The sequence below is a fragment of the Urocampus carinirostris genome, chromosome 1 (assembly GCF_059441175.1).
Source record: "Urocampus carinirostris isolate Australia breed hairy pipefish chromosome 1, RoL_Ucar_1.0, whole genome shotgun sequence".
Taxonomy (NCBI): domain Eukaryota; kingdom Metazoa; phylum Chordata; class Actinopteri; order Syngnathiformes; family Syngnathidae; genus Urocampus; species Urocampus carinirostris.
The window spans coordinates 66,430,754-66,454,638 of record NC_142349.1 but is presented as its reverse complement, the minus strand read 5'-3'; the positions used below and the strand labels follow the sequence as shown (position 1 = coordinate 66,454,638).

At 40.9% G+C, this 23,885-nt stretch overlaps 1 protein-coding gene across 1 annotated transcript in view; it reads right to left on the bottom strand.

The window, feature by feature from the left end:
* Positions 1 to 23,885, bottom strand: part of pif1 (PIF1 5'-to-3' DNA helicase homolog (S. cerevisiae)) — a 38,585-nt gene that overhangs the window by 5,247 nt on the left and 9,453 nt on the right. The window contains exons 3-11 of the mRNA XM_088348985.1: positions 22,077 to 22,200; positions 21,234 to 21,359; positions 18,689 to 18,842; positions 18,467 to 18,581; positions 14,392 to 14,498; positions 14,164 to 14,303; positions 9,012 to 9,118; positions 8,825 to 8,912; positions 5,143 to 5,288 (exon numbers count right to left, since the gene is read on the bottom strand). Of these exons, the coding sequence (XP_088205111.1) occupies positions 5,143 to 5,288; positions 8,825 to 8,912; positions 9,012 to 9,118; positions 14,164 to 14,303; positions 14,392 to 14,498; positions 18,467 to 18,581; positions 18,689 to 18,842; positions 21,234 to 21,359; positions 22,077 to 22,200 (1,107 nt within the window). The remainder of the gene's footprint in view (positions 1 to 5,142; positions 5,289 to 8,824; positions 8,913 to 9,011; positions 9,119 to 14,163; positions 14,304 to 14,391; positions 14,499 to 18,466; positions 18,582 to 18,688; positions 18,843 to 21,233; positions 21,360 to 22,076; positions 22,201 to 23,885) is intronic.

Sequence of the window (23,885 nt, the reverse complement as noted above, 5' to 3'; positions counted from 1 at the left end):
AACATTTTGGGGGGCTTATTTAGTCGGTTGCACGATACAGAACTGTATTTAATTACATTTTTTAGTGAAAGTACAATGTTGGCAACAAGATTAACTTGATATCATTGGAAATTATTTGAATGCAACACAAACGTTTTCCTCTTTTTAGGTTTTATTCTCCTTTTTTTTAAATTGCTTTTTAAAAAAATCTCATTGTGTTTATTTTTTCTTGCTTTTTTGTTCTCTTTTACCTTTTTTCCCTTTATTTGCTTCTTTCTTTTCTTCTGGCTTTTTTCAGAATTTTTCCTGCTCTTTTTTTCTCCTTTTGTTTTGTTTTTTTTTCTCAGCTTTTCACTACTTTTTCATTTTGGTAATTTTTTCTTTTTTGTTTTATTTCCCCCCTTCCTTTAAGTCATTTTGTGCACAATTTTTCATAATATTTGGTCGTGTAGGGATTAAAGAAGCAAAAACAACCTGAAGAACCGTTTGGGACCCGAAAGAGCCGGTTCTTTTTAGTGAGCCGAGCCGAAGAAGCCGGTTCTCGAAAAACTCTACTGACTTTACTCACTTTCGTTCTACTTCGACATTGACTTCAAAATACCGCATTTAGAACACAGCGTCAGGGGAACCCGTGTATTTTTTACCTTCATGCACTGTAACTTTGACTTAATTCGCTTTTTAATTAGCAATTTTGAACCCTGATTTTTGTGAGCCGGCTAGATTTTCTTGTGCGCGGAAAAGCCCTGGGTAGTGCGCAATTGCACACACACGCAGTTTAGAGGGAACATTGCCACAGGTTATTGCAAACCATAGACTATTATGACACCATCCCCTGATCTAAAACCTACATGAGGGCAAGGAAAAATTCAAAAACCTCAACATGAGGAAAATGAAGAAACCTTGTAAAGTCATCTTTATTTGTGACGCCCTTAATCACAAGGAGTCTCCAAGGGCTGCACAGACCACAGATTAATGCAAACCATAGACTATTATGACACCATCCCCTGATCTAAAACCTTCATGAGGGCAAGGAAAAACTCAAAAACCTTAACATGAGGAAAATGAAGAAACCTTAAGAAGAAACCGCACAGGATGACCAGGCTGCAATGGATGTTGCATTAACAAATAACATTGTTTTTTTAATGTTTTGTACAGTTACAGTTAGTGCTCCAACATAATCTGCATTGTCTTTCATGTTTTGGTTTCAGTTAGAGTTAATGTTTCACTGTCTACTGCAATGAAGTGGATACTTAATGCAATTGTGACTGGGTAGCCCACTCGAACCTGTCAACTGGTCTGCTTCCGCTCACCATCCCCCACAACCCCAATAAACTCATTTCCGGTGTGGAGGGATACACGTACGCTTTACCTCGCTTTCTCGAGTGTAGATTAAACATTGCTGACACGGAGGTAGCGACAAACGAACTCAATTACCTTGAAGGCCGTCTTTCTGGCAACCTTTTATATTTTATTTTTTTCCCTCGAACTGATTGTACGGTCTGAGGTCGGGATATTGGACTGTGTCATCAAGACTGAAGAGAAATTTGGAAAAGCTCAATCATGGAGACACAGGGAAGTAATATTAAACAATTTCTACAGTGGTGAAAATATTTCGTGTAGATTATAATGGGAGCTGGATTTGGAAATTGCACATCATTAACAAATAAATTGTTGAAAAAAAAATCATGCATTGTGATTTCTGGATTTTTCTTTTTAGTTTATCTCTCACAGTGGACATGCACCTATGATGAAAATTTCAGACCCCTCCATGATTTCTAAGTGGGAGACATAGCAAAACAGCAGGGTGTTCAAATACTTATTTTCTTAACTGTATATATTACATTAATGTAACAATACAAAATTAAGAGCTCTGTAAAACAAAACACTGTTTAAATAGCAAATAATCAATGTAAATTTATGGGAAACTAGTGAAAATATTTTTTGATTATAGTAGTAATATTTACTGATGGGCAGTGTTCCCTCTAAGCTGCGTGCGTGCGCAATTGCACACTGCTCGCACATTGTCAGCGCACAAGAAAATCTAGCCATCGCACAAAAATGAGGGCTCAAAATTACTAATTAAGAAGCGACTTAAGTCAAAGTTACAGTGCATGAAGGTGAAAATACACGGGTTCCCCTGACGTTGTGTTCTAAATGCGGTATTTTGAAGTCGAGTCGAAGTAGCACGAAGTTGAGTAAAGTTAATAGTTTGTCGAGACCCGGCTTCTTCGGCTCGGCTCACTAAAAGGAACTGGCTCTTTCGGGTTCTAAAGGGTTGTTTTTGCTTCTTTAATCCCAACATGAGCAAATATTATGTAAAATGATGCACACAATGACTTAAAGGAAGGGGGGAATAGAACAAAAAGAAAAAAATACCAAAATGAAAAAGCAGTGAAAAGCTGAGAAAAAAAGAAACAAAAGGAAGAGAAAAAAAGAAGGAAAAATTTAGAAAAAAGCCAGAAAAAAAAGAAAAGAAAGAAATGTAGGAAAAAAGTAAATAGAGAACAAAAAGAAAAAAGTAACAGCTCGGAAAAAATAAACACAATGAGATTTTTTTTAAAGTAAAAAAAGTTAAAAAAAAACACAGAAAAAGAAGAAAAAATGTGTGTTGCATTCAAATAATTTCCAATGATATCAAGTGAATCTTGTTGCCAACATTGCACTTCCACTAAAAAATGTGATTAAGTACAGTTCTGTATCTGACAACCGACTAAATAAGCCCCCCAAAATGTTAATATTATGCGTCATCAGTTTTCCTGTCCTGTCATTATTACTAAAAATATTCACAAACTCTGAAAAGAAAAACGGCAAAGTCAGGTCTTTTATTCCTTCTTTTGTTCTGAAGCCGTTCATCTAATGGATCATAGCAACATTCATTTGTATCTAGGCCAGTGTCCAGAGTAGTTTATTCAAATTCAAATGTGGTGCATGGAAGGCAGACATAACGTTTCGACTCAAATGATGCTGCTCGACCTTGAAGACGAGTGATTACGCTTTAAGAGTGGGGGATTCTTTCATGTGTGCATTTTTCTCTAACCCTAATTTTTCTTGAAAAATCGGACAAATATCTATATAAACATACTTTAATTATTCGCTTTAAGTGTTGGCAATCTTTTGACGTTGAATAAAATGCACTTTGAATATTATTTTGTATTGTAGATAACTCTTTGGTAACACGCATTCTCGATTTTAATAAGCAATGTAATCAACTTCCTCAAGAGGCGGTGGTCATAAAATCATATTTTTTTCTTTGTTAATTTGATAAACTACACTATATCTACTTTCTTCATGCAATGAAATGTAGTGAATTTATATTTTTACGGGGTATTTTGTTTAAATACCAGCTCGGTGGCCTTGGGGGTAGGCCGCCCGCCCCGAGACTGGGAGGTTGCCGGTTCGAGCCTCGGCCGGGTCATACTTAAGACTTACAACATTGGTACCCATTGGCTCCCTGCTTGATGCTTGGCATTGGGGGTTTGGCCACCCAAAGAGATATTGCAACACATCAGTTGGATTGAGCGAGGGGGCTGGGAACCCCCTCCTCTGTATTATTCTCCCGGAGTCGAAAATGTGAATGTGTTCTTGACTCTAGCCACCTCACACTAGGGGGGTATGGCTCCTGTCATGATTACTGATGTGACTCAGCTGTGCCCGCTCTTTTGGTGCCAACTGCCGCGGGTTCTGATTGGCCCCCGATCAGTATTTGAACCCTGTCCTGTCTGCCCCCTTTTTTCAGTCTGTCTGCAGACCTCAGTGAACACTAAGCAACCCTTTTTCGACCCTGACTGGCACCTGTCCCATTTCTTGCTCCCATCTGTCTGTTCGACCCTTTCTTGATCCTGACCACTTCTGCTCTCCCGTCCCGGCTTCCGGACTCTTTTTGTCCCAGACTACATCTTTTCTCCTTTTCTGGCTTACGACTCACTTCCGACCCCGACCACGTTTTTGCTCTCCTGTCCCAGGTGCCGACCCGTTTTTTCCGTCCCTGACACCACCATTGCTCGCCACGGAAAGATCCACTTCCATGTTCGGAGCACAATCCAAGTACCAGAGAGACTTGCTTCCCGCGTCCAGCCAACTTCTTCCAATAAAAACTTGTGAGAAACGCAACGCAAGTGGGTCCTGTCTCCGTTCTGGTCTTGACAGCTCCGGTCTATATAATGTTGTTTAAATATTTCAAGTCCCAGTAGTAGTTGTCCACCCTGTTAGAATGTGGTCAATTTCCCCCACAAAAATATTACAATTCCAAAAAGCCACTTACAGGAAGTGACATTTAATTATAATAATATGATCTATATAATGTATGCGTTTATGAACAAAACGTCTTTAAAATATAAGCTTTGTGGGTGAAATATTTGGGGAATTGGCAGGGTGGAAAACATTCAGAGACACTCAATTATAATTGAATCCATACATGAGCGTGACCACTGTGTATTTCTTAGTGTTAAACATATTAAAGTAAATAGTAAATAAAATCATAAAACAATATATATAATAGGATATTTAAAATTCATCTCATCTCATCAGCTGCACCGCTTATCCTCAGTAGGGTTGCGGGGGCGCTGGAGCCCATTCCAGCAATCATCGGGCAGTGGGCAGGGGACACCCTGAACTGGTTGCAAGCCAATCGCTGGGCACACGGGGACAGACAACTCACTCGCTCTATCACACCTAGGGACAATTTGGACTGGCCAAGTCACCTGAACTGCATGTTTTTGGAATGTGGGAGGAAACCGGAGTGCCCGGAGAAAACCCACGCAAGCACGGGGAGAACATACAAACTCCGCACAGGAAGTCTGGAGCTGGATTTGAACCCACGCAGGAGGTTCCCATGACTTGAACTGTGCCGCACATGCGCTAACCACTGCGCCGCCGTGCTGCCTGATACATATATATATATATTTAAATTATAATAATAATCACGACACCAAAATGTGGCTGCAAACAAAGAATCACCCGAATACTATAACGAAAAGTGTCTTTCGGGACATGCAGACGAGCTTGGACACGGAAAAAAAACACAGTAAATCATAAGGTTTAGTCGGCTAATCGAATAATTGAATTTGACAAGCATCGAGCGAGTCGGGAAGGTGGTACGGTTGTTGAATCCATAAAGGGAACACGAGATCATTGATCCATTTGTGCGTGATTCGAGAAACCCACCTGACTCTTGTGGATGGAAATGGCCCAAGCCAGTTTGAGTGGCAGCTGCTGTCGGCTCAGGTAAGCCCCGCCCCCGGATTTAAACGTCCAGCGTTCAGGCTTCAGCACCTCGGTGACGCCACAAAGGAAACGCACCCGTGGGAGTCCTGAGAGGAGAAAGTGGAGAACAGTTTTTGCAAATTATTGTTTTCGATGAGTTAGACCAGGGGTGTCAAACGGGCGGCCCGCGGGCCGGATTAGGCCCACTAAGGGATTGAATCCGGCCCGCGAGTCAACGCTCGGAGAAGTGCAAGAGAAAAATGAGCTGCAGGTTGAAATATATCCACTTGATGTTGCCAAAGCCAGGTGCCCACTCTCGCTCTCTCTCGCTTCCCCCTTCTCTCTTTCTCTCTCTCTCTCTTGCTTCCCCCTTCTCTCTTTCTCTCCTTCTCTTTTCTCTCCTTGTCTCTTTCTAATTCTCTCTGGATTTCATTCTCGCTCTCTTTCATTCCCCTCTCTCAGTATCTATTTTGTTTTTCACGCTCTTTCTTTTATCTCTCCCTCTCTCTTTTTCCCTTTCTCTCCTTCTTTGTTCTACCCTTTCTACTTTTCTCTTCCTCTTTCTCTTATTTCCTTTTTCTTTTTTTTTTTTGCTCTCTCTAATCACTAGTCCGGCCCCCGAGAGAATGTTTGTTCTCTCGTGTGGCCCCCGGGTTAAAATGAGTTTGACACCCCTGAGTTAGACAGAGGGTCAGTCATGTTTTGGACGCTGAGAGCTACTTTTTCTGCAACCGATTAGCATGTAGCACGTGGTAGAAGATTCATTCTCACGGAACTGGACTAGTAACTGAATGGCATAAATAGCATTAATAGTACGCTCTGAAAATGCTGGTCTACTAGTGACCCCAAAAGCCAGGAAGAGATCAGCAGATTCGAGAGTTCTCCATTCAGGCCTCAATGCTGTGAAATGCTCTGCCCGAGATTCGATCTGCAACCTCAGTGGAACCGTTCAAATCGAGGCTTAAAACACACTTCTATTGAAATGAAATGAAAAGATCTGCATTTATATAGCGCTTTTCAAGTCAATGACTTCCCAAAGCGCTTTACAATGTGCTCCACATTTCCCAATAGCGGCCATGTAAGGCGCTAACAGGCTTATTGGGGGTGTTAGGGGTTCAGTGTCTTACCCAAGGACACTTCGACATGTAACACGGACGAGCCGGGATTCAAACTGGGATCCCTTGATTCCAAGACGAGCGCTCTACCTCCTGAGCTACTGCCGCCCCATTGCTTATGAATGACCTATATTTCACCTTGACAATATCTGTGTATTGTTTGTTATTGCAACATCCATTGCAGCCTGGGGGTGTTAGGGGTTCAGTGTCTTACCCAAGGACACTTCGACAGGTAACACGGATGAGCCGGGATTCGAACTGGGATCCCTTGATCCCAAGACGAGCGCTCTACCTCCTGAGATACTGCCGCCCCATTGCTTATGAATGACCTATATTTCACCTTGACAATATCTGTGTATTGTTTGTTATTGCAACATCCTTTGCAGCCTGGGGGTGTTAGGGGTTCAGTGTCTTACCCAAGGACACTTCGACAGGTAACACGGATGAGCCGGGATTCGAACTGGGATCCCTTGATCCCAAGACGAGCGCTCTACCTCCTGAGCTACTGCCGCCCCATTGCTTATGAATGACCTATATTTCACCTTGACAATATCTGTGTATTGTTTGTTATTGCAACATCCTATGCAGCCTGGTCATCCTGAGAGGGGGATGACCTCATGTGTGGTCCCTTCTCAAGGTTTCTTTATTTTCCTCATGCTGAGTTTTTTGAGTTTTTCCTTTGCCCTCATGTAGGTTTTAGATCAGGGGATGGTGTCATAATAGTCTGTGGTTTGCAATAGTCTATGTTCTGTGTAGCCCTTTGTGACTGTCCCTTCTCAAGGTTCTTTATTTTTGTTGAGATTTTTGAGTTTTTCCTTGCCCTCATGTAGGTTTTAGATCAGGGGATGGTATAATAATAGTCTGTAGTTTGGGACAGGTGGGAGTCAGGGTGGAAAAAAGGCTTGCTTAGTGTTAACTGAGGTCCGCAGACGGACTGACAAAAGGGGGCAGACAGGACTGGGTTCAAATACTGATCGTGCAGCCCCTTGAGACTCCTTGAGATAAAGGACTATACAAAAACATGACTTTACAGCAAACAATAGAAATGTAAGCACCAAACTGTTTTGCGCTAGCTCTTTTTTTGTATTTTTTCTTATCCATGTGTTTTATTTTGTAAATAATACTTAAATAAACCAAATATATTTCTTAAAACGCACACTAAAAATAAAACCAGCTACGAGATTGCACCTTTTAACACGGTGCATCCCATGGTCGTGAAAATACAATAGTATTTTTTTTTGCAGTACTGTTTAATAAAATGTGGCAGAAGCAAAGCAGAAAAAAACTAAGAAGCCCGAAGGTGACCTATTAGTAACAGTAGTATTAGTACCTTTATTAATGTTATTTACAGGGTTGGGTAGGGTTACTTTAACTTGATTACTTTCAATTACTTCAATACCAAATAGATAGATAGATAGATAGATAGATACTTTATTCATCCCCGTAGGGAAATTCACACTTCCAGCAGTCTACCCCGTTGTTTATTAACAGATTAACATGATGCCCTAGGGGTGCTTGTAGCGGAGCGGATGACGTCACACGCTAGTCCAAAAGTTCGACATCCCTGCGGCAGATGGAAATCTTTTCTTTGTGAAAATCCAGGTATACACCACCTCGTGTTAGCAAGTCCGCCTCCTCTCCGATTCCCCCCGGCCTTCGTGTCTCTGTTTAGCGGCGTTGAAGCCGGATTGCTCCGGGTAGCTCCGGATGGCTACACGTTAGCGTCCGGAATGCTAAACGTGAGCCACGTTTCCGCAATACACAGCAACTGCGCTCCCTGTGCGCTTCGATTTTTTCCACCAGCACTCGATGATCTTATTTGGTCGTGAGTTCGCATTTACCATGATTACGGATGGTAACGAAGACTTATAACGCCGCTAGCCGCTTCGCTAACTCTGGCTCTTCTTCCACGATAGGCCCCTTCATCACGCCGGCACGAGAATTCTTCAGGGCAAGGAGTTGAAATTCCTTGAATACACGCATTTTTTGAGCGCTAAAACCCATGTCCATAGGATAGAAGTAATCCATAGTGTAGTTGTCAAAACGGGAAGAAAAGACAATGCTTATAAAAGACAAAATAAATTAAATATGACTAAAATGATGACTCACAACACGTGGTAAGCTTTCTCTCCTGGCTTTGATCTCTGGCAAAACTAACTTAAAAAGCGACAGAAACAAAATGAAAATAAATCCAAATAGCTTGCCAACATCATTTTTTTTTTGGCGTTCCGTGTGTTCCGTTACTCCCCAAGCCAGCACAAAATGTAGTAATCTTATTCATATTTAGTTTCTTTTGTATTTTATTAGCATATTTGGTATTGGAGTAATCCAAAAGTAATTGAAAGTAATCAAGTTAAAGTAACCCTACCCAACCCTGGTTATTTAAAACAAATTTCCATTTCTCAGTAGAACCCTTTCAAAATGAGGGAGCAGACACCGGGGGATAAGATTTCCTCAAATCCATTTAAAAGATCACCTTTGAATGTTCTCAGCTCGGCCGGGCAATAACAAAATAAGTGTGCGCTAACCGTGTTTCCCGGGCTCAAACGCGACCACGACCCCTCGGGCTCCGTTCACCAAGCCCCGAGTGACGTCCAGATTCTTGGTCAGCATGACCTGCAAGATGAAGTCAACAGCATGCAGCACATGATGAATGCCCGATTGTTAATTAGGAGTTGATGATTAGAACGGCGTGCTTTTCAAATGAAGACCGACCTGCGCTCCCTCTTTAAGATGAAGCACTCTGCTGACGGGGCTGTGAGCGTCGATGGTCCGGACCGAAGCCGGGTCGCTGTCCACAGCTTCATACGTTCGTAATGATCCTGATGAACATCAGAGTAGTTTTCAAACGGATTCTCCGTAGGCGTGACCACCAATGTTCCCTGTCATTTTCCTTACGGGTCTGAGCGTTCACACAAAGTCGGTGAGCAACGCTCGAAACAACAGTGAGCAACGGCAATCCCCAGTGTGGCAACTAAGTCATTATCAAACATGTCCAAAACTTGACATCAAGTTACATTTTGCCGAGTTTCCGGCAATGCAAAATTATTTTTCTCTTTTGAATGAATTGACTCATGTACGATTGCAAAGGTTGTACGGCCTACAAACGTCGTTTGTTCTTACAATTCTTTCACAAGATTTCTATTTCTTTTTTTTCCTGGTATCTTTTGTCGCATACTACTAACATTTTTGGGGTTTATTTAGTCGGTTGCACGATACAGAACTGTACTTAATTACATTTTTTAGTGGAAGTACAATGTTGGCAACAAGATTGACTTGGTATAATTGGAAATTATTTGAATGCAACACAAACTTTCTTCTTTTTCCCTGTTTTTTTCTATTTTTCTTTTTAATTCCTTTAAAAAAAAAATCTCATTGTGTTTATTTTTTCCGAGCTGTTACTTTTTTTTTTCTCTATTTACTTTTTTTCCTTTGTTTCTTTTCTTTTTTTTCTGGCTTTTTTCTGAATTTTTCCTTCTTTTTTCTCTTCCGTTTGTTTCTTTTTTTCTCAGCTTTTCACTCCTTTTTCATTTTGGTATTTTTTTCTTTTTTGTTCTATTCCCCCTTCCTTTAAGTCATTTTGTGCACAATCTTACATAATATTGGTCATATAGGGATGAAAGAAGCAAAAACAACCCGAAGAGCCGTTTAGGACCCGAGAGAGCCGGTTCCTTTTAGTGAGCCGAGCCGAAGAAGCCGGTTCTCGAAAAACTGCGCTGGCTAGATTTTCTTGTGCGCTGAGAATGAGCGGGCAGTGCGCGATTGCGCACGCGCATCTTAGAGGGAACATTGGTGACCACGCTTAATGAAGTTCGAAATTATAATTTGCCATTAAATAGGATGAAAATTATATCAGTCTTTCAGCCATACTTTATTTGAAAAAAAATTGTAATAAAGGAGGAAACGTACTGTGAAGAATGATTTCTTTTTGATTAACTTAATGCAACCCCTTTTGGAGCATGGATTTTGTAAATGGTATCTGGAGTTATTTTTTAACAATGTGTATATACTGTATATATATATTACCGTAAATTCCGGACTATAAGCCGCTACTTTTTTCCCCAAACGGCTTATTCAGTGATGCGAACAATTTATGTAATTTCTCTAACGGCCGCCAGCGGCGCTCGAGTACAGAAGGTAAGATTCAGACTGGTGGAATATATGCGCCGAGGAAGACTGCAACTTCTTAGCTTGCGATAAGAAGGAAACAGAGCTAATGCACGTAAATTTTACTTTGCTAGCGTGTTGCTAGCGTGTTTTGGAATAAGGGAGTGTGGGACGATGTCTACAAGTTTCTTTCCGATTCTGAGGATAACGACTTTGATGGTGTCAGTTCTAAGGAGGAAGATGAGGACGGTTTACCGTAGTTTTTACAAGTACGGTATATTTTTTTAAGAGACCCTTTTACTGTATTGCGAGCGTGTTGCTAGTAGTGTGTTGCTACCTGTCACAGTCACGGTTTGGGATGAAAGTTATATTATTATTATTAAAGCTTTGAAAACTCTCTCGTTGTACCGTTTTTCTTTGTAAATATGTATAACCATGTAAAATATGTATTTGCAACTGTATATTTTTGTAATGTATTTATTTTAGAGACTTAAGGCAGTAGTTGATAATTGGCAATAGTGGATATACATTTTTCCCACCCTTACCTTTGGAAATATAGACTGTCATCGGTTACCTGGACTCTGCAGGTCTGCATCAAACCTTAAGTACCGGTATCATTTTCCATTCATTTTGCCGGCTGTGGTATTTGGACTGTGTACTTTACATTCAGTTACAATCGCGGGACTTAAATTCGGGTTTGGGTTTGAATGTGGGCGCATGCGGCTTATATACAGGTGCGGCTTGTGTAAGTACAAAAGCGGTTATCCTCCTAAAATGTGGTGGGTGCGGCTTAAAATCAGGTGCGCTCTACAGTCCGGAATTTACGGTGTATGTATATATATATATATATATATATATATATATATACATTATTTTTTTTTTTTTTTGCTTTTATTTGTCAACATGAAAATGGTGAAAGAGGAGGCCTTCTTCAAGCACAGTGCAAACGCCACAACGAACACCAAAAAGATGAACAAAAGAAGTTTGTTCAAGCGCATCTAAGAAATGGAAGTACTTGCACATGCATCATGAATGAGCTGACCAACACGGCAATGATGACAGGCCAGGAGATGGCGAAAGCGAGTAATCGAGTTCTAAATTCCATACAGCTCTTTTAAAGTCAAAAGTTAAATGCGGAAAGGACGTCTATTTGCGCAAAGACATCGCCCTTGAAATAGAAATACAGACGCTCCCCTATTTACGACCATTTGACTTACGAAAAACGGTAGATTCCAAAAAAAATTCGGGATTTCGAAAAATATCCGGACATTGCTGTAAGTTAGATTTAGTATTGTGTGCACCTTTTTCAGAGTACAGGACATTACTGTAGTGCTTCTTTCCACCACTATTGGCGTGTGGCGCTGTGAGAGGTAACCCAGCATCCACCCCAAAGAAGAAATACGGTTTCTTCTGCCTAGTTCATGTGTAAACATTCTATACTGTATCTTCAGCGCACTGATCTTTGACATTTTTATTGTTTAATATCTCGCACATCCATGCAATATGGTTGGTTTGAAGTGTAAAAAAGAGGCGAGCCGTTTCTTTTGAAATCAAAGTGGAATAAGAAAGCTTGATGCGGTTGAGAAAATGGTCGGACAGCTTTTTTACAGTCACTTTTGACCATGGAGGAGGAATTCGCCTAACTCTTGAAGCCCATCTTCCACAAATAAGTTAAACTTCACTTTATGGAGCATATTTTATGAAATGTTTTTAGTACAAAACAATACAGGTTCCTTATACAAGCCTAACCATACTTTTATACAGTGGGACCTCGCTACTTCGCGGTTCCACGTTCGCGGGTTCAGAGCTTCGCGGGTCTAGAAAATAATAATAATAAAATAAAATAATTAATAAAAAAAAAAACATTTTAAAGCATTTTTGATGGGGCGTCGCTACTTTACGGATTTTCACTTTTCGCGGGTCGTTTTGGTCCCCATTAACCGGGTCTAAAAAATAATAATAATAAAATAAAAATAAAATAAAATAAATAAATAATATATATATATATATCTATATATATATCTATATATATATATATATATATATATTTATTTTTTTTTAAGCATTTTTGAAGGGGCGTCGCTACTTTGCGGATTTTCACCTTTCGCAGGTGGTTTTGGTCCCCATTAACCGCGATAACCGAGGGATTACTGTACTTACATACAAAATATAGCACTGAAGCAACTTATGAACAAATTCAACTTACGAGTGTTCGTCCGGAACCCATCTCGTTCGTAAGTAAGCCAGCGTCTGTACTCAAAAATGCCGTGCATACTAGTTTGTCTCCAGGCATGTAAATAATTCATTAGAATTGCTCCAAAAATCCGATTTATGCTCCCATTCGGGACTATTCCCTGCAGTTTAACATGGTCAATCAAGTTAACAACTCTAATAAGTCAAGTTTGCACTTGCTGTAAAATGTCAAAAAGGAAAAAATAAAAATGGCATTGCCCTCTTGAGTGTAAGTACCGTATTTTCCGCACTATCAGGCGCACCGTGTTATAAGGCGCACCTTCAATTAATGATATATTTTTAAACTTTTTCCACACATAAGGCGCACCCCATTATAAGGCGCTATAAGTGCATGCTGGTTTAAGATCAGGTAATTGTGCAATTTTGTAATTGTAATCCTGTGCAGTCCTTCGAGACATTTTAGTGATTAAGGGCGTCATAAATAAATGTGACTTAACTAGACTTGGCTACAGTAGAGGATGTAGTCACGTTATGCAACCGTTAGATGCGCTAAAGGGAATGTCAACAAAACAGTCAGATAGGTCAGTCAAACTTTATTAATAGATAACAAACAAGCTTTCCACAACTCCTTTCACTCCCCAAATGAATAAACAGCAGTTTTATTATTTTCTCTGAGGTAAAGCAGTTTCGTGACACATCTTTAACATCTTTGAACAACAGCAAGGCATAACATTTTACTTTTCCTCCATTTAGTCAACACGCAAAAAAACGTCTGATACTGTTATGGTAAATTAAACTTTAGTGCAATCGCAATATAGTGACACTCGTAATGTGCGAAAAAAACAAGTGCAAAACAATAACAGTAAAACAATAACATAATAACTGTAAAATGTAAAACGTTGTAGTGGGTTTGACATAATTCACCCATGGAACCATTGTTCAGTTAGCGGGTTCCTAGGGGGACTCTTAATTTGCCGGCTCGAGTCACCCTCGTGTTCGATTCATTAATGTTGAACTCTCTCGCTGCTGCTCTATTCCCGTGTTCTACTGCGTGACTGATCGCCTTGAGTTTAAACTCTGCGTTGTAAGCGTGTCTCTTAATAGGAGCCATTTCAGGGTCTTTATACAAACGCACAAATAAAAGAGAATCGTTGTTTAATATTTCCCAGTATGCACAGCGCACTTCTTTCTCTACGCAAAAAATGGCGTCTGTGGCTGCTTACCGTAAGTTGCCAGACCTTGTAATTCAATATTGATCCATATATAAGGCGCACTGGATTATAAGGCGCATGGTCAGCTTTTTAAAAAAAATCAGATTTATGTGCGACTTATAGTGCGGAAAATACGGTACATCAAACAAAATCCGGACTTAAGTTAGTCATCAGGAAGTTTGTCAACTTTTGCAAACTTTCTCCCAGTCGACTTTTTTCACAGTATAGCAAAGGACTCAAATAAATAGTGACGCTAGAAGTACGGCATGAGTCACGCTACAAGGCGACTTTATTTGCCAATTATCACCGGAATCTCGACAAACAGCTGCAGAGAAGCGAGACCGAAGGCGTCATACCTGGCAGCTGCTGTAGCTTGTTGTCATTGGTGAGTTCCACATCATCTTTGTGGGTGCACAAACGGGTTGCCACGATGCCGTCCCTGTTGATCTGACGCTGGGCGCTCTCAATCAATTTATTCGTGACCTCTTCCGTTGCCCTGTGCGGAGTTTATGGGGTTTTTCGGCTGAATTATCTTTTTTGTGTGTGTTCGGATAGCCTTTGTGCAGATTAGATTAGGAAATTACCTTCCGAGCCTTACTGCCTGGAGGAGGGAGATGAAGGTGTGATCAGTTTGCCGCCGCACTTCTGTTAGCTCCAAGTTGACTTGGATGACTTTACGCCAACATCTGGCCTAAGAAAGGAAGACAGTAAAGACAGTGTCATGAAAATGTATTTGCGCCTTTCCTGATTTTGGTGTTTTTTGCGTATGTATTTTTGTATTGTATTGTATTTATTTATTCAGCCAGTATAAACATAAACATGATATATACAAGAAATCATTTGACACGCGAACACTCAGAAATGATAAAATAATAGATTTTAAAGAATAAAAAGATTGGAGTAAAAAAGATATTGTATATTATCTTCCGCTTATCCGAGGTCGAGTCGCGGGGGCAGCAGCCTTAAAAGGGAAGCCCAGACGTCCCTATCCCCAGCCACCTCCTCCAGCTCATCCGACGGGATCCCGAGGCGTTCCCAAGCCAGCCGAGAGACACAGTCTCTCCAGTGTGTCCTGGGTCGCCCCCGGGGCCTCCTGCCGGTGGGACATGCCCGGAACACCTCCCGAGGGAGGCGTCCAGGAGGCATCCTTATCAGATGCCCGAGCCACCTCAACTGGCTCCTCTCAATGCAGAGGAGCAGTGGCTTCACATAGAGTCCCTCCCGGATGACTGAGCTTCTCACCTTATCTCTAAGGGAGAACCCAGACACCCTGCGAAGGAAACTCATTTCGGCCACTTGTATCCGGGATCGTGTTCTTTCGGTCATGACCCAAAGTTCATGACGATAGGTGAGGGTAGGAACGTAGATCGATTGGTAGATCGAGAGCTTTGCCTTTCGGCTCAGCTCCCTCTTCACCACGACGGACCAGTACAGGGTCCGAATGACGGCAGATGCTGCACCGACTCGTTCCATCCTACCCTCACTCGTGAACAAGACCCCAAGATACTTGAACTCCTCTACTTGGGGCAAGATCTCTTCCCCAACCCATAGGGAGCATGCCACCCTTTTCCGACTGAGTACCATGGCCTCGGACTTGGAGGTGCTGATCCTCATCCCGGCCGGTTCACACTCGGCTGCGAATCGCTCCAGCGAGAGCTGAAGATCACAGCCTGAGGAAGCCAACATCACCACGTCATCTGCAAAGAGCAGTGACGCAATGCTGAGGCATTGTATTGTAGTGTATAATACAAGGTAATTATATAGAATAGTTTAAAAAGAAAGAATATGTAAATAACAAGACTAGAGTAGAATAGGTCGGAGGAACGCCGTTGGCATAATAATACTATACATGATAACCTAATTCAATTCCCGTTGAACATACGGATAGCGGAAGGGTAAAAACTCTCTTTAAGACGTGAAGTCGGCGACCTGACGGCAGGTAATCAGAGTACCTGTGAGCAGGGTGACTGGGATCGTCCATAATTTTTAGTGTCCGTTTTCTAGTTCGATCGATATAGATACTTTGCAGGGACGGGAGGCCAGTACCTATTATTTCCTCTGCCGTCCTCACTACTGATTCCATCTTTGACCTTTCTGATTGAAGCGACCAAACCAAACCGTGATTTACCTAGTTAAAACGGATTCAATGATAGCACGATAAAAATGGACTAGAATGGATTGACGGACTCCGAATGATTTGAGTTGACGAAGGAAGTAGAGCCTTTGTCTGGCTGACTTTAGAATATCAGTAGCATTGACAGTCCATGTGAGGTCAGCTGACAAGTAAGTACCCAGAAACTTGAATGAATGGACCAGTTCCACATCAATACCATTAATTGACAGTGGCACATGCGGGGGGAGGCTTAGTACGGAAATCTATTATCATCTCCTTAGTTTTACCTACATTCAATAACAGATTACTCTCATGACACCATGTATCACTCACAAAGGATTCACATTATCAAACCTATATTAATATCACAATAAGAAAACACCAGGAAATACAAAATGTGGTTTTAAAAAAGTGGATTCCATTTATGAAGTAATAAAAAAGATCAAAACCTGAGTGGCCCTGTGTGAAAAACCTATATAGAGCGTTCGGCCACCTTTGGCAGCGATCAATCGTTTATGATAATTGAAATGAAATGAAATGATCTGCATTTCTATAGCGCTTATCAAGTCAATGACTTCCCAAAGCGCTTTACATTGTGCTTCACATTTCCCAATAGCGGCCGTGATCTGTGCAGCCATGTAAGGCGCCAACCTGCGTAATTGGGGGTTCAATGTCTTACCCAAGGACACTTCGGCATGTAACACGGACAAGCCGGAATCGAACTGGCATCCCTTAATCCTAAAACGATCGCTCTACCTCCTGAGCTACTGCTACAACTTACAGAATGACTCCGACCGGGTGGCCTACATCTTTTTCAAGAGGAGAGAAAAAAAAAGCTTTTTTTTTCTAATCAAAAGTTTGCTTTAAATAGATTTCGAAATTTTCGTTCGGTTTGGAATTTTCAGAATTTCGGTTCGTTAGGCAATTTGCATACTCGCCAGCCAATCAGAAGCCTGGAACAAATAACTTTCCCGAGCGTTATAAGTTCGTGCATTTGCATATCATTTTCCAAAGTAGACGCAGAGAACACAAGTGGTTAGGAATCAAGCCAAAACCTTAGCCCCAGAAGAAATATTAAAAAGAAGCTAACAAAATGTATGACGCTCCGAAACGTAAACATACATTAAGAGCATTGTGGAAAGAGAAAATGTTGTGGCTTGTAGCAGACGACGCAACGCAAACATTGCATGAATGAAGATAAGTAAATACAGGTACATACTGATGCCAGATGGAAAACAGTGATGTCCTATACATGCAATGAATTTTATAAGTAGATTCATAATAAACTTAATTTTAAAGTGTTGTTCTGTCCTATATTCTGATTATCAATCCTCAATACTTTGCAACAACGGTTTTTGTTTTTGCGATAAGTCGTCTTATTGTCTTTCAAGTTGTGAAAAATGGGGCAGGCAACTTTTCAGAGTTGTCTGCCCTGGGGTCCGCTAACTTTTTCTCATGAGTTTCAGACACTGCAGTAACCATTTAAGAATTAAGCAATTTAAGTGGTGAATCCTGATTTAAGGATTATTATGTTCTATTAAAAAGGTTTTTACAATCTCTTGACATTTCTTTTGATGCATAGTAGTTTTAGCTTCATGTGCATTACTGTCCGGTGCCCTTATACAGTGGAACCTCTGTTCTCGACCATAATCCGTTCCAGAACCCTGTTCGAAAACAGATTTGTTCATCACCGAATTCATTTTTCCCATTAAAAATAATGTAAATCGTTTTAATCCGTTCCAACACCCTGAATGTTTACCTTGAATGTTTAACGTATAGTTAAAGCCAACCCAGGCTAATCGTACGTTCGCGTTATTGTAATCTTCAATACAAAAGATTACGCTAACATGAACGTGTAAAAATAAAAAAATCAGGTCGTTTACAAGTCATTTAGCACCCGGGTCTCCACAACAAGTTGTGAGCGGTTCATTGGAAAGGGGGCTCCGTTCTAACACCCTCAATGTTGGGCTCCGTTCCAACACCCAGCATGTTAACTGAATGTTTAACGTAAACTTAAAGCTAACCCAGGCTAATCGTACGTTCGCGTAATCGTAATCTTCCGTACGAAAGATTACGCTAACATGAACGCGTAAACATAAAAAAAAAAAAGATAAAGAAAATAATTATGAATAGGATTTCTTACCTTTGTGGTGGTCAGCAGAAGGCGCAGGCAAGATCAGCAATAGTTGTACGCACTACTTTGCTTTTTTCACCTGTAGCAACTTTGCTGCTTGCACTGACTTTCTTCGGAGGCATAATAAGGGGCTAAAACACCCGTACGCCGCTCAGCATCGCACCCTAGCGTACGCACCCACGCATTACCGGCGTTCGAACTCCGATTTTTTGACCGAACAGCGAAGCAAGAATTTCTCGAAATTTTTGGTCGGACTCGAAAACCGAGGTTCCACTGTATGTGAAAAAATATCTCCTAAAAAAACAATTTTAGATAGTGCGCCTTATCATCCAGTGGACCCTATAGTCCAGAAAATACAGTATTTGGCAAAACAGAAAAAATTATGAATCTTCAATACAATATATCTCTTTACCTGGAAGCAAAACTTAGCCTTTTCCTTCCCCTTTGAAACAGGAGGCAACTGAAGAAAATCGCCACAAATAATCAGCTGAATCCCTCCAAAAGGTTCGGTAGACCTTCTCACTGACCTGTGCATGGATACAAATCTTTTTGTTGCTACCTATAAAATAAGAACTTGCTAAAAGGATGCATCCCCCATTACACACCACTGTTAATTACAGTGTATCGATCCTACCTGGCCACAGACTCCAGCTTGTCGAAAAAAGTGGCGTCTACCATGGAGATCTCATCGATGACTAGATGTCTGCAGCTGGTCCAGTGCTGAAGCACCCCAGGCCTCTGGGCCAGCTCGATACACTGCTCAAGAGGGGCAGAGCCAGAACCGATACCTGGACAGGATTGAGAGGTCGGTAGACGATGAGGTTGGTGACAGGAACCCAAAAACAAAACATATAAAGTGCTCGATCAAATTATATTGTTGATGGATGGGCGATTACCGGAATCTGTATCGGTGCCGGTATCAGCCTTGTTTTAATGTATTGGTATTGTGTACCCTCTAGAGCAGGGGTGTCAAACTCATTTTAACTCGGGGGGGCCACACGATAGAACAAACATTCTGTCGGGGGCCGGACTAGTAGATTAAAGAGAAAGAAAAAGAGATAAAGAAATAAGAGAAAGAGGGAGGGAAAAGGAAAGAGGGCGGGACCAAGATAGAAAAAGAGAGAGGGAGCGAGCGTGAGAAACAAATGATAAAAAGTCGTGAGAGAGGGGGAAAAGAAAGCGAGAGGAAGAAAGAAATCCAAAGAGAAATAGAAAGACAGAAGGAGAGGAAAGAGAAAAGAAAGCACGAAGGGTATGAAGAGAGAAAGAGAAAAGAGAAAAGAGGAAGTTAGAGCGAAAGAGGTTAAAAGACACAGAAAGAGAAAGAGCAACAAAGGAAGAGAAAAAGAGAGACACAGAGTAATAGAGAGGGAGAAAAGGGGTGGGAGAGAGAGAGAGGTCAAAAAAGGGAAAGGAGGGTGAGAAAGAGAAAAATAGAAAGAAGGAGAATTAAAGTGTAAATTAGAGAGAGAAAATAGAAAGAGAGCAAGACAGAGAAAAAGAGTTAGAGAGAGAGAGAGAAATAAATACAAGTACAGTGTCTTTGTTTGAGGCCCCTGGCTTTGGCAACATCAGGTTGACATATTTCAACCTGCAGCTTGTTTTTCTCTTGCGCTTCTCTGAGTGGGCCGGATTCAATCCCTTAGCGGGCCTGATCTGGCTCGCGGGCCGCCTGTTTGACACCTGTGCTCTAGAGGCCATTTTACAATGAGGACTGATGGAGAAATATTGTATTTGCTTTTAATTAATACTGATTAAAAAATATTGTTCAGGGTTTTAATGGTATATTGTGGGTGGCACGGCGGATGGGTGGTTAGCGCGCAGCCCCACGGTGCAGAAGTTCAGGGTTCAAGTCCAGCTACCGCAACCTCCCCATGTGGAGTTCGCATTTTCTCCCTCTGCGGCACTTCTGTTTTCCTCTCATATTCCAAAAACATGCAGGTTAATTGGCCAGTTCAAATTGTCTCTAGGTGTGAATGAGTGAGTGAATGGTTATCTGTCTCTGTGTGCCCTGCAACTGGCTGGCAACCAGTTCAGGGTGTCCCCTGCCCACTGCCCGAAGATAGCTGGGATGGGCTCCAGCACCCCTGCGACTCTACTGAGGATAAGGGGTGCAGATAATGGATGGTACTTTGTTATAACGAGGATGTAAGGAAGAATTAAAAGCACTGGTAGTATCAGTATTGGTATCATATGTATAAGAACTATCGAACATAATTATTATTGATGTTTCATACCAATATTTTTCTACTTATGAGTGGTTATCGATACCCAAGTCCCTTACCAATACCAACATATTCTCTCTGACTCATTTCTAATAGCTTCAAATCCTCTCATAGTATTAAATGGGGATCTACCATTCCTCCAATTTTGTACTCTTTCAAAGAAAAAAAATATGTAGTGATATTATTATCAGTATTTTTCGTGAGATTTGAATGCACTGGTACAGGTGTACCTCTACTTACAAATGTCTCTACATACAAAAGTTTCAGGTTATAAAGTACCTGAACGGGAAAAGATTGCCTCTAGTTACAAAGGCGTTTCAGGATACAAAGTCAAAAATACAGTACGCGCTGGCGACCCGGTGCGTATACGTGAATTCCGGCACGCTCTTCGTGTCCCTTCCTGCTCTGTAAACAGTCTACTGTATGGCATCTGATATATTTTTCCCACCCTTACCTTTGGAAATGTACATCTGCATCAAACCTGAAGTACCGGTATCATTTTCCGCTCATTTTGCCGGCTGTGATTTTTGGACTGTGGACTTTAATGAAGGACATTTAGTTTCAATCGCGGGACTTAAAGTCAGGTTTTGGGTTAATTTTGTGTTACATGTTTAAATGTGGGCGCATGCGGCTTATATACAGGTCCGGCTTGTGTATGTACAAAATCGGTTTTCCTCTTAAAATGTGGGGAGTGCGGCTTATAATCAGGTGCGCTCTATAGTCCGGAATTTACGGTATTTTTTATTTTTAAAAACCTCCACAAAAAGTTAGCTATTTCTCATGTTATGACAAATAAATGAATCAAAAAGATTTTATGCACACAGATTCTCCTGAGTATATTGTTGAAAACACCCTGATGAGTTGACCAGTTGGGCTCGAATAAGAAACCACCGGGACAAAGTTCCAACTTCCAATTCCAACAACAGCATTCCGATAAAGAATAATCCAATTGACCTGCAAAGCTGTGTAACGTGGTTCCTCCAATGTGACAAGCAGCAACTCCTGTGCTGGCGGTAGCAAAAGTGCTTTTTGGAGGAAGCGAGCCGATTATTCTTTTGAGGAGAAAAGATTTCCCAGTACCTGGAAGAAAGTGGAGTAAAGTCAGAAAGGCTGTGTTCTTAGCATACTCTTAAGTCCATTGTTGGGCGCCATTTAATGTAGGAGAAAATGCAGGTTCGATATCTTTTAAGTCTTCTTACGTGATTTAATAAAGTACACCGGGGCTTGCCATGAGGGGGAGCTCTTTATTTCGTCATCCCAAAGAAACTCAGAGAACTCCAGACATAACAACGCTTTTATAGCTTCAGTTTGAGTACAACCCAAAAGGCGGCCCTAGTCCTCAGTAACAACAAGGAAGATGCTGTCGTACCCTTTTTAGGACATGTTGTTCGCCTCAGTTTGCTCAGAGAGTCCTTGAAGGTCCCAAGGACCTTCCCAAAATGATGTCAACATTCTGTCACACTGTAAGCAAGTCTTTCTACATTTCTTTCTAAATGTATGCAACTCTATTCTACAAATGCAAGTCTATTTTCCACAACAAGGGGCATTTGCTCTCCTGTGAAACTGGATTTATAGAATAAATAATGGAATATTTGATAAACAGATATTGGGATTACGGTAGTCAAATCAAGTCATGTTAATTTGTATAGCCCTTAATCACAAAGAGTCTCAAAGGGCTGCACAGATTATTGCAAACCACAGACTATTATTACACCATCACCCGATCTAGAACCTTCATGAGGGCAAAGAACACACAGATACGCAGGTATAAGGTCGTAAACCTTTGGTAAATCATACCCGCACTGCCTGTAAAGAAGACGTTCCTCCCACTCAGCACAGCGCTGAGGACTGCAGCTTGTCCTTTGTTGAGTTTACGAGTCGGCAGAGAGAGGACGGTTTTCTTGTTGGGGTTGGATTTCACCTGGAATAATCACAAATTTAAAAACAGTAAAAATGTAGGCATCATTAAAAGCGGGATTTTTAAATATGAGGATAACAATAGTTTTTAATCCCATTTGCTTGCCTCGCACTGGTGGAAAATGTACATTGTTTCCCGCAAATAAATACAGAAATAAATAAACAAATTAATACACAATTAAAAATCTTGTTTTGCTAGACAACAAATAAAATAATGAAATGAAATGATCTGCATTTATATGGCGCTTTTCAAGTCAATGACTTCCCAAAGCGCTTTACATTGTGCTTCACATTTCCCAATAGCGGCCGTGATCTGTGCAGCCATGTAAGGCGCTAACCTGCTTATTGGGGGTATTGGGGGGTTCAGTGTCTTACCCAAGGACACTTCGACATGTAACACGGACAAGCCGGGATTCGAACTGGGATCCCTTAATCCTAAAATGATCGCTCTACCTCCTGAGCTACTGCCGCCCCCAAATAACATAATAATATGTATTGAAGATAATTGAGCTAATTGTGGGAGTATTTGTCATTAAAAAACACATACACATTCTTAGAAAAATTAAAAGTAATAAAACGTTATTTACAGTAACCATAACAATCAGTGGCATTCTTTTTATCTGATGTTTATCCTTTCTAAATAATATATGTTCATCCAGGAGTGCCATGTCTAAAATTACATTCTAAACAATGTTCACTACACTGTCATCAATGAAAATAAAAACTGTTCCATTCATAACTGATAATTAAACGTGAAAATATATCCAGGGAAGCTTATATTTTAAGTACAATGGATTCGATGCGGTGTATGGCATTCGTAGATGGGAAAATGAGTGAAGTTCTGTATCATACACCAAAAATAATTGTCATTTTGTTTTTTACTCCATGTTTCTTGTTCTTACACTTTCATTTATTGTAGTTTAGTGAATGATAGAAAATAGCTGTTATTTTTTTATGGTGATTTCAGACCACTTTTGCTAAAATATAGGCTGTTGTGTCTTAAAAGTTGAGGCTACAAGCCCATGGCCAGACCGATTAAATGTTAATTTGGCCTTTACAATCCGTTTGACTTGATATCCCTCTGATACCTCAGCAATACTTGAGGAAAACCAAAGGGAATTTCATTTAAATGAACTTTTGATCGTTGTGGGCAAGAGCTTAAGTAAATCAATGCATGGTAATATTCACCAGATTTAAAGGACAAAAGAAGATATTATTCTGTTTGTTTTTTATATACAACAGTAAGACAAACGTAGGTCACCTGTACATAAAATCGTTCGTCATGTGTATATAATTTATTATTTTTGTAAAATTTAATAGCACCATTTATTGATGCACTTACAATTCTGGCCAGTCTCCAAGCACTACCTTCTAAATATCAGCTATCATGATATTATTTTCAACTCTTTGTACATGTTCATCCTGAAATCACATTGTGAACAAAATATACAATATTGTAATCATCCATCCATCATCTGAACCGCTTATCCTCAGTAGGGCCGCGGGGCTGCTTGAGCCCATCCCAGCTGTCCTCAGGCAGTGGGCAGGGGACACCCTGAACTGGTTGCCAGCCAGTCGCAGGGCACACAGGGACAGACAATTCGCTCGCTCATTCACACCTAGGGATAATTTGGACCGGCCAATTTACCTGAAATGCATGTTTTTGGAATGTGGGTGGAAACCGGAGTG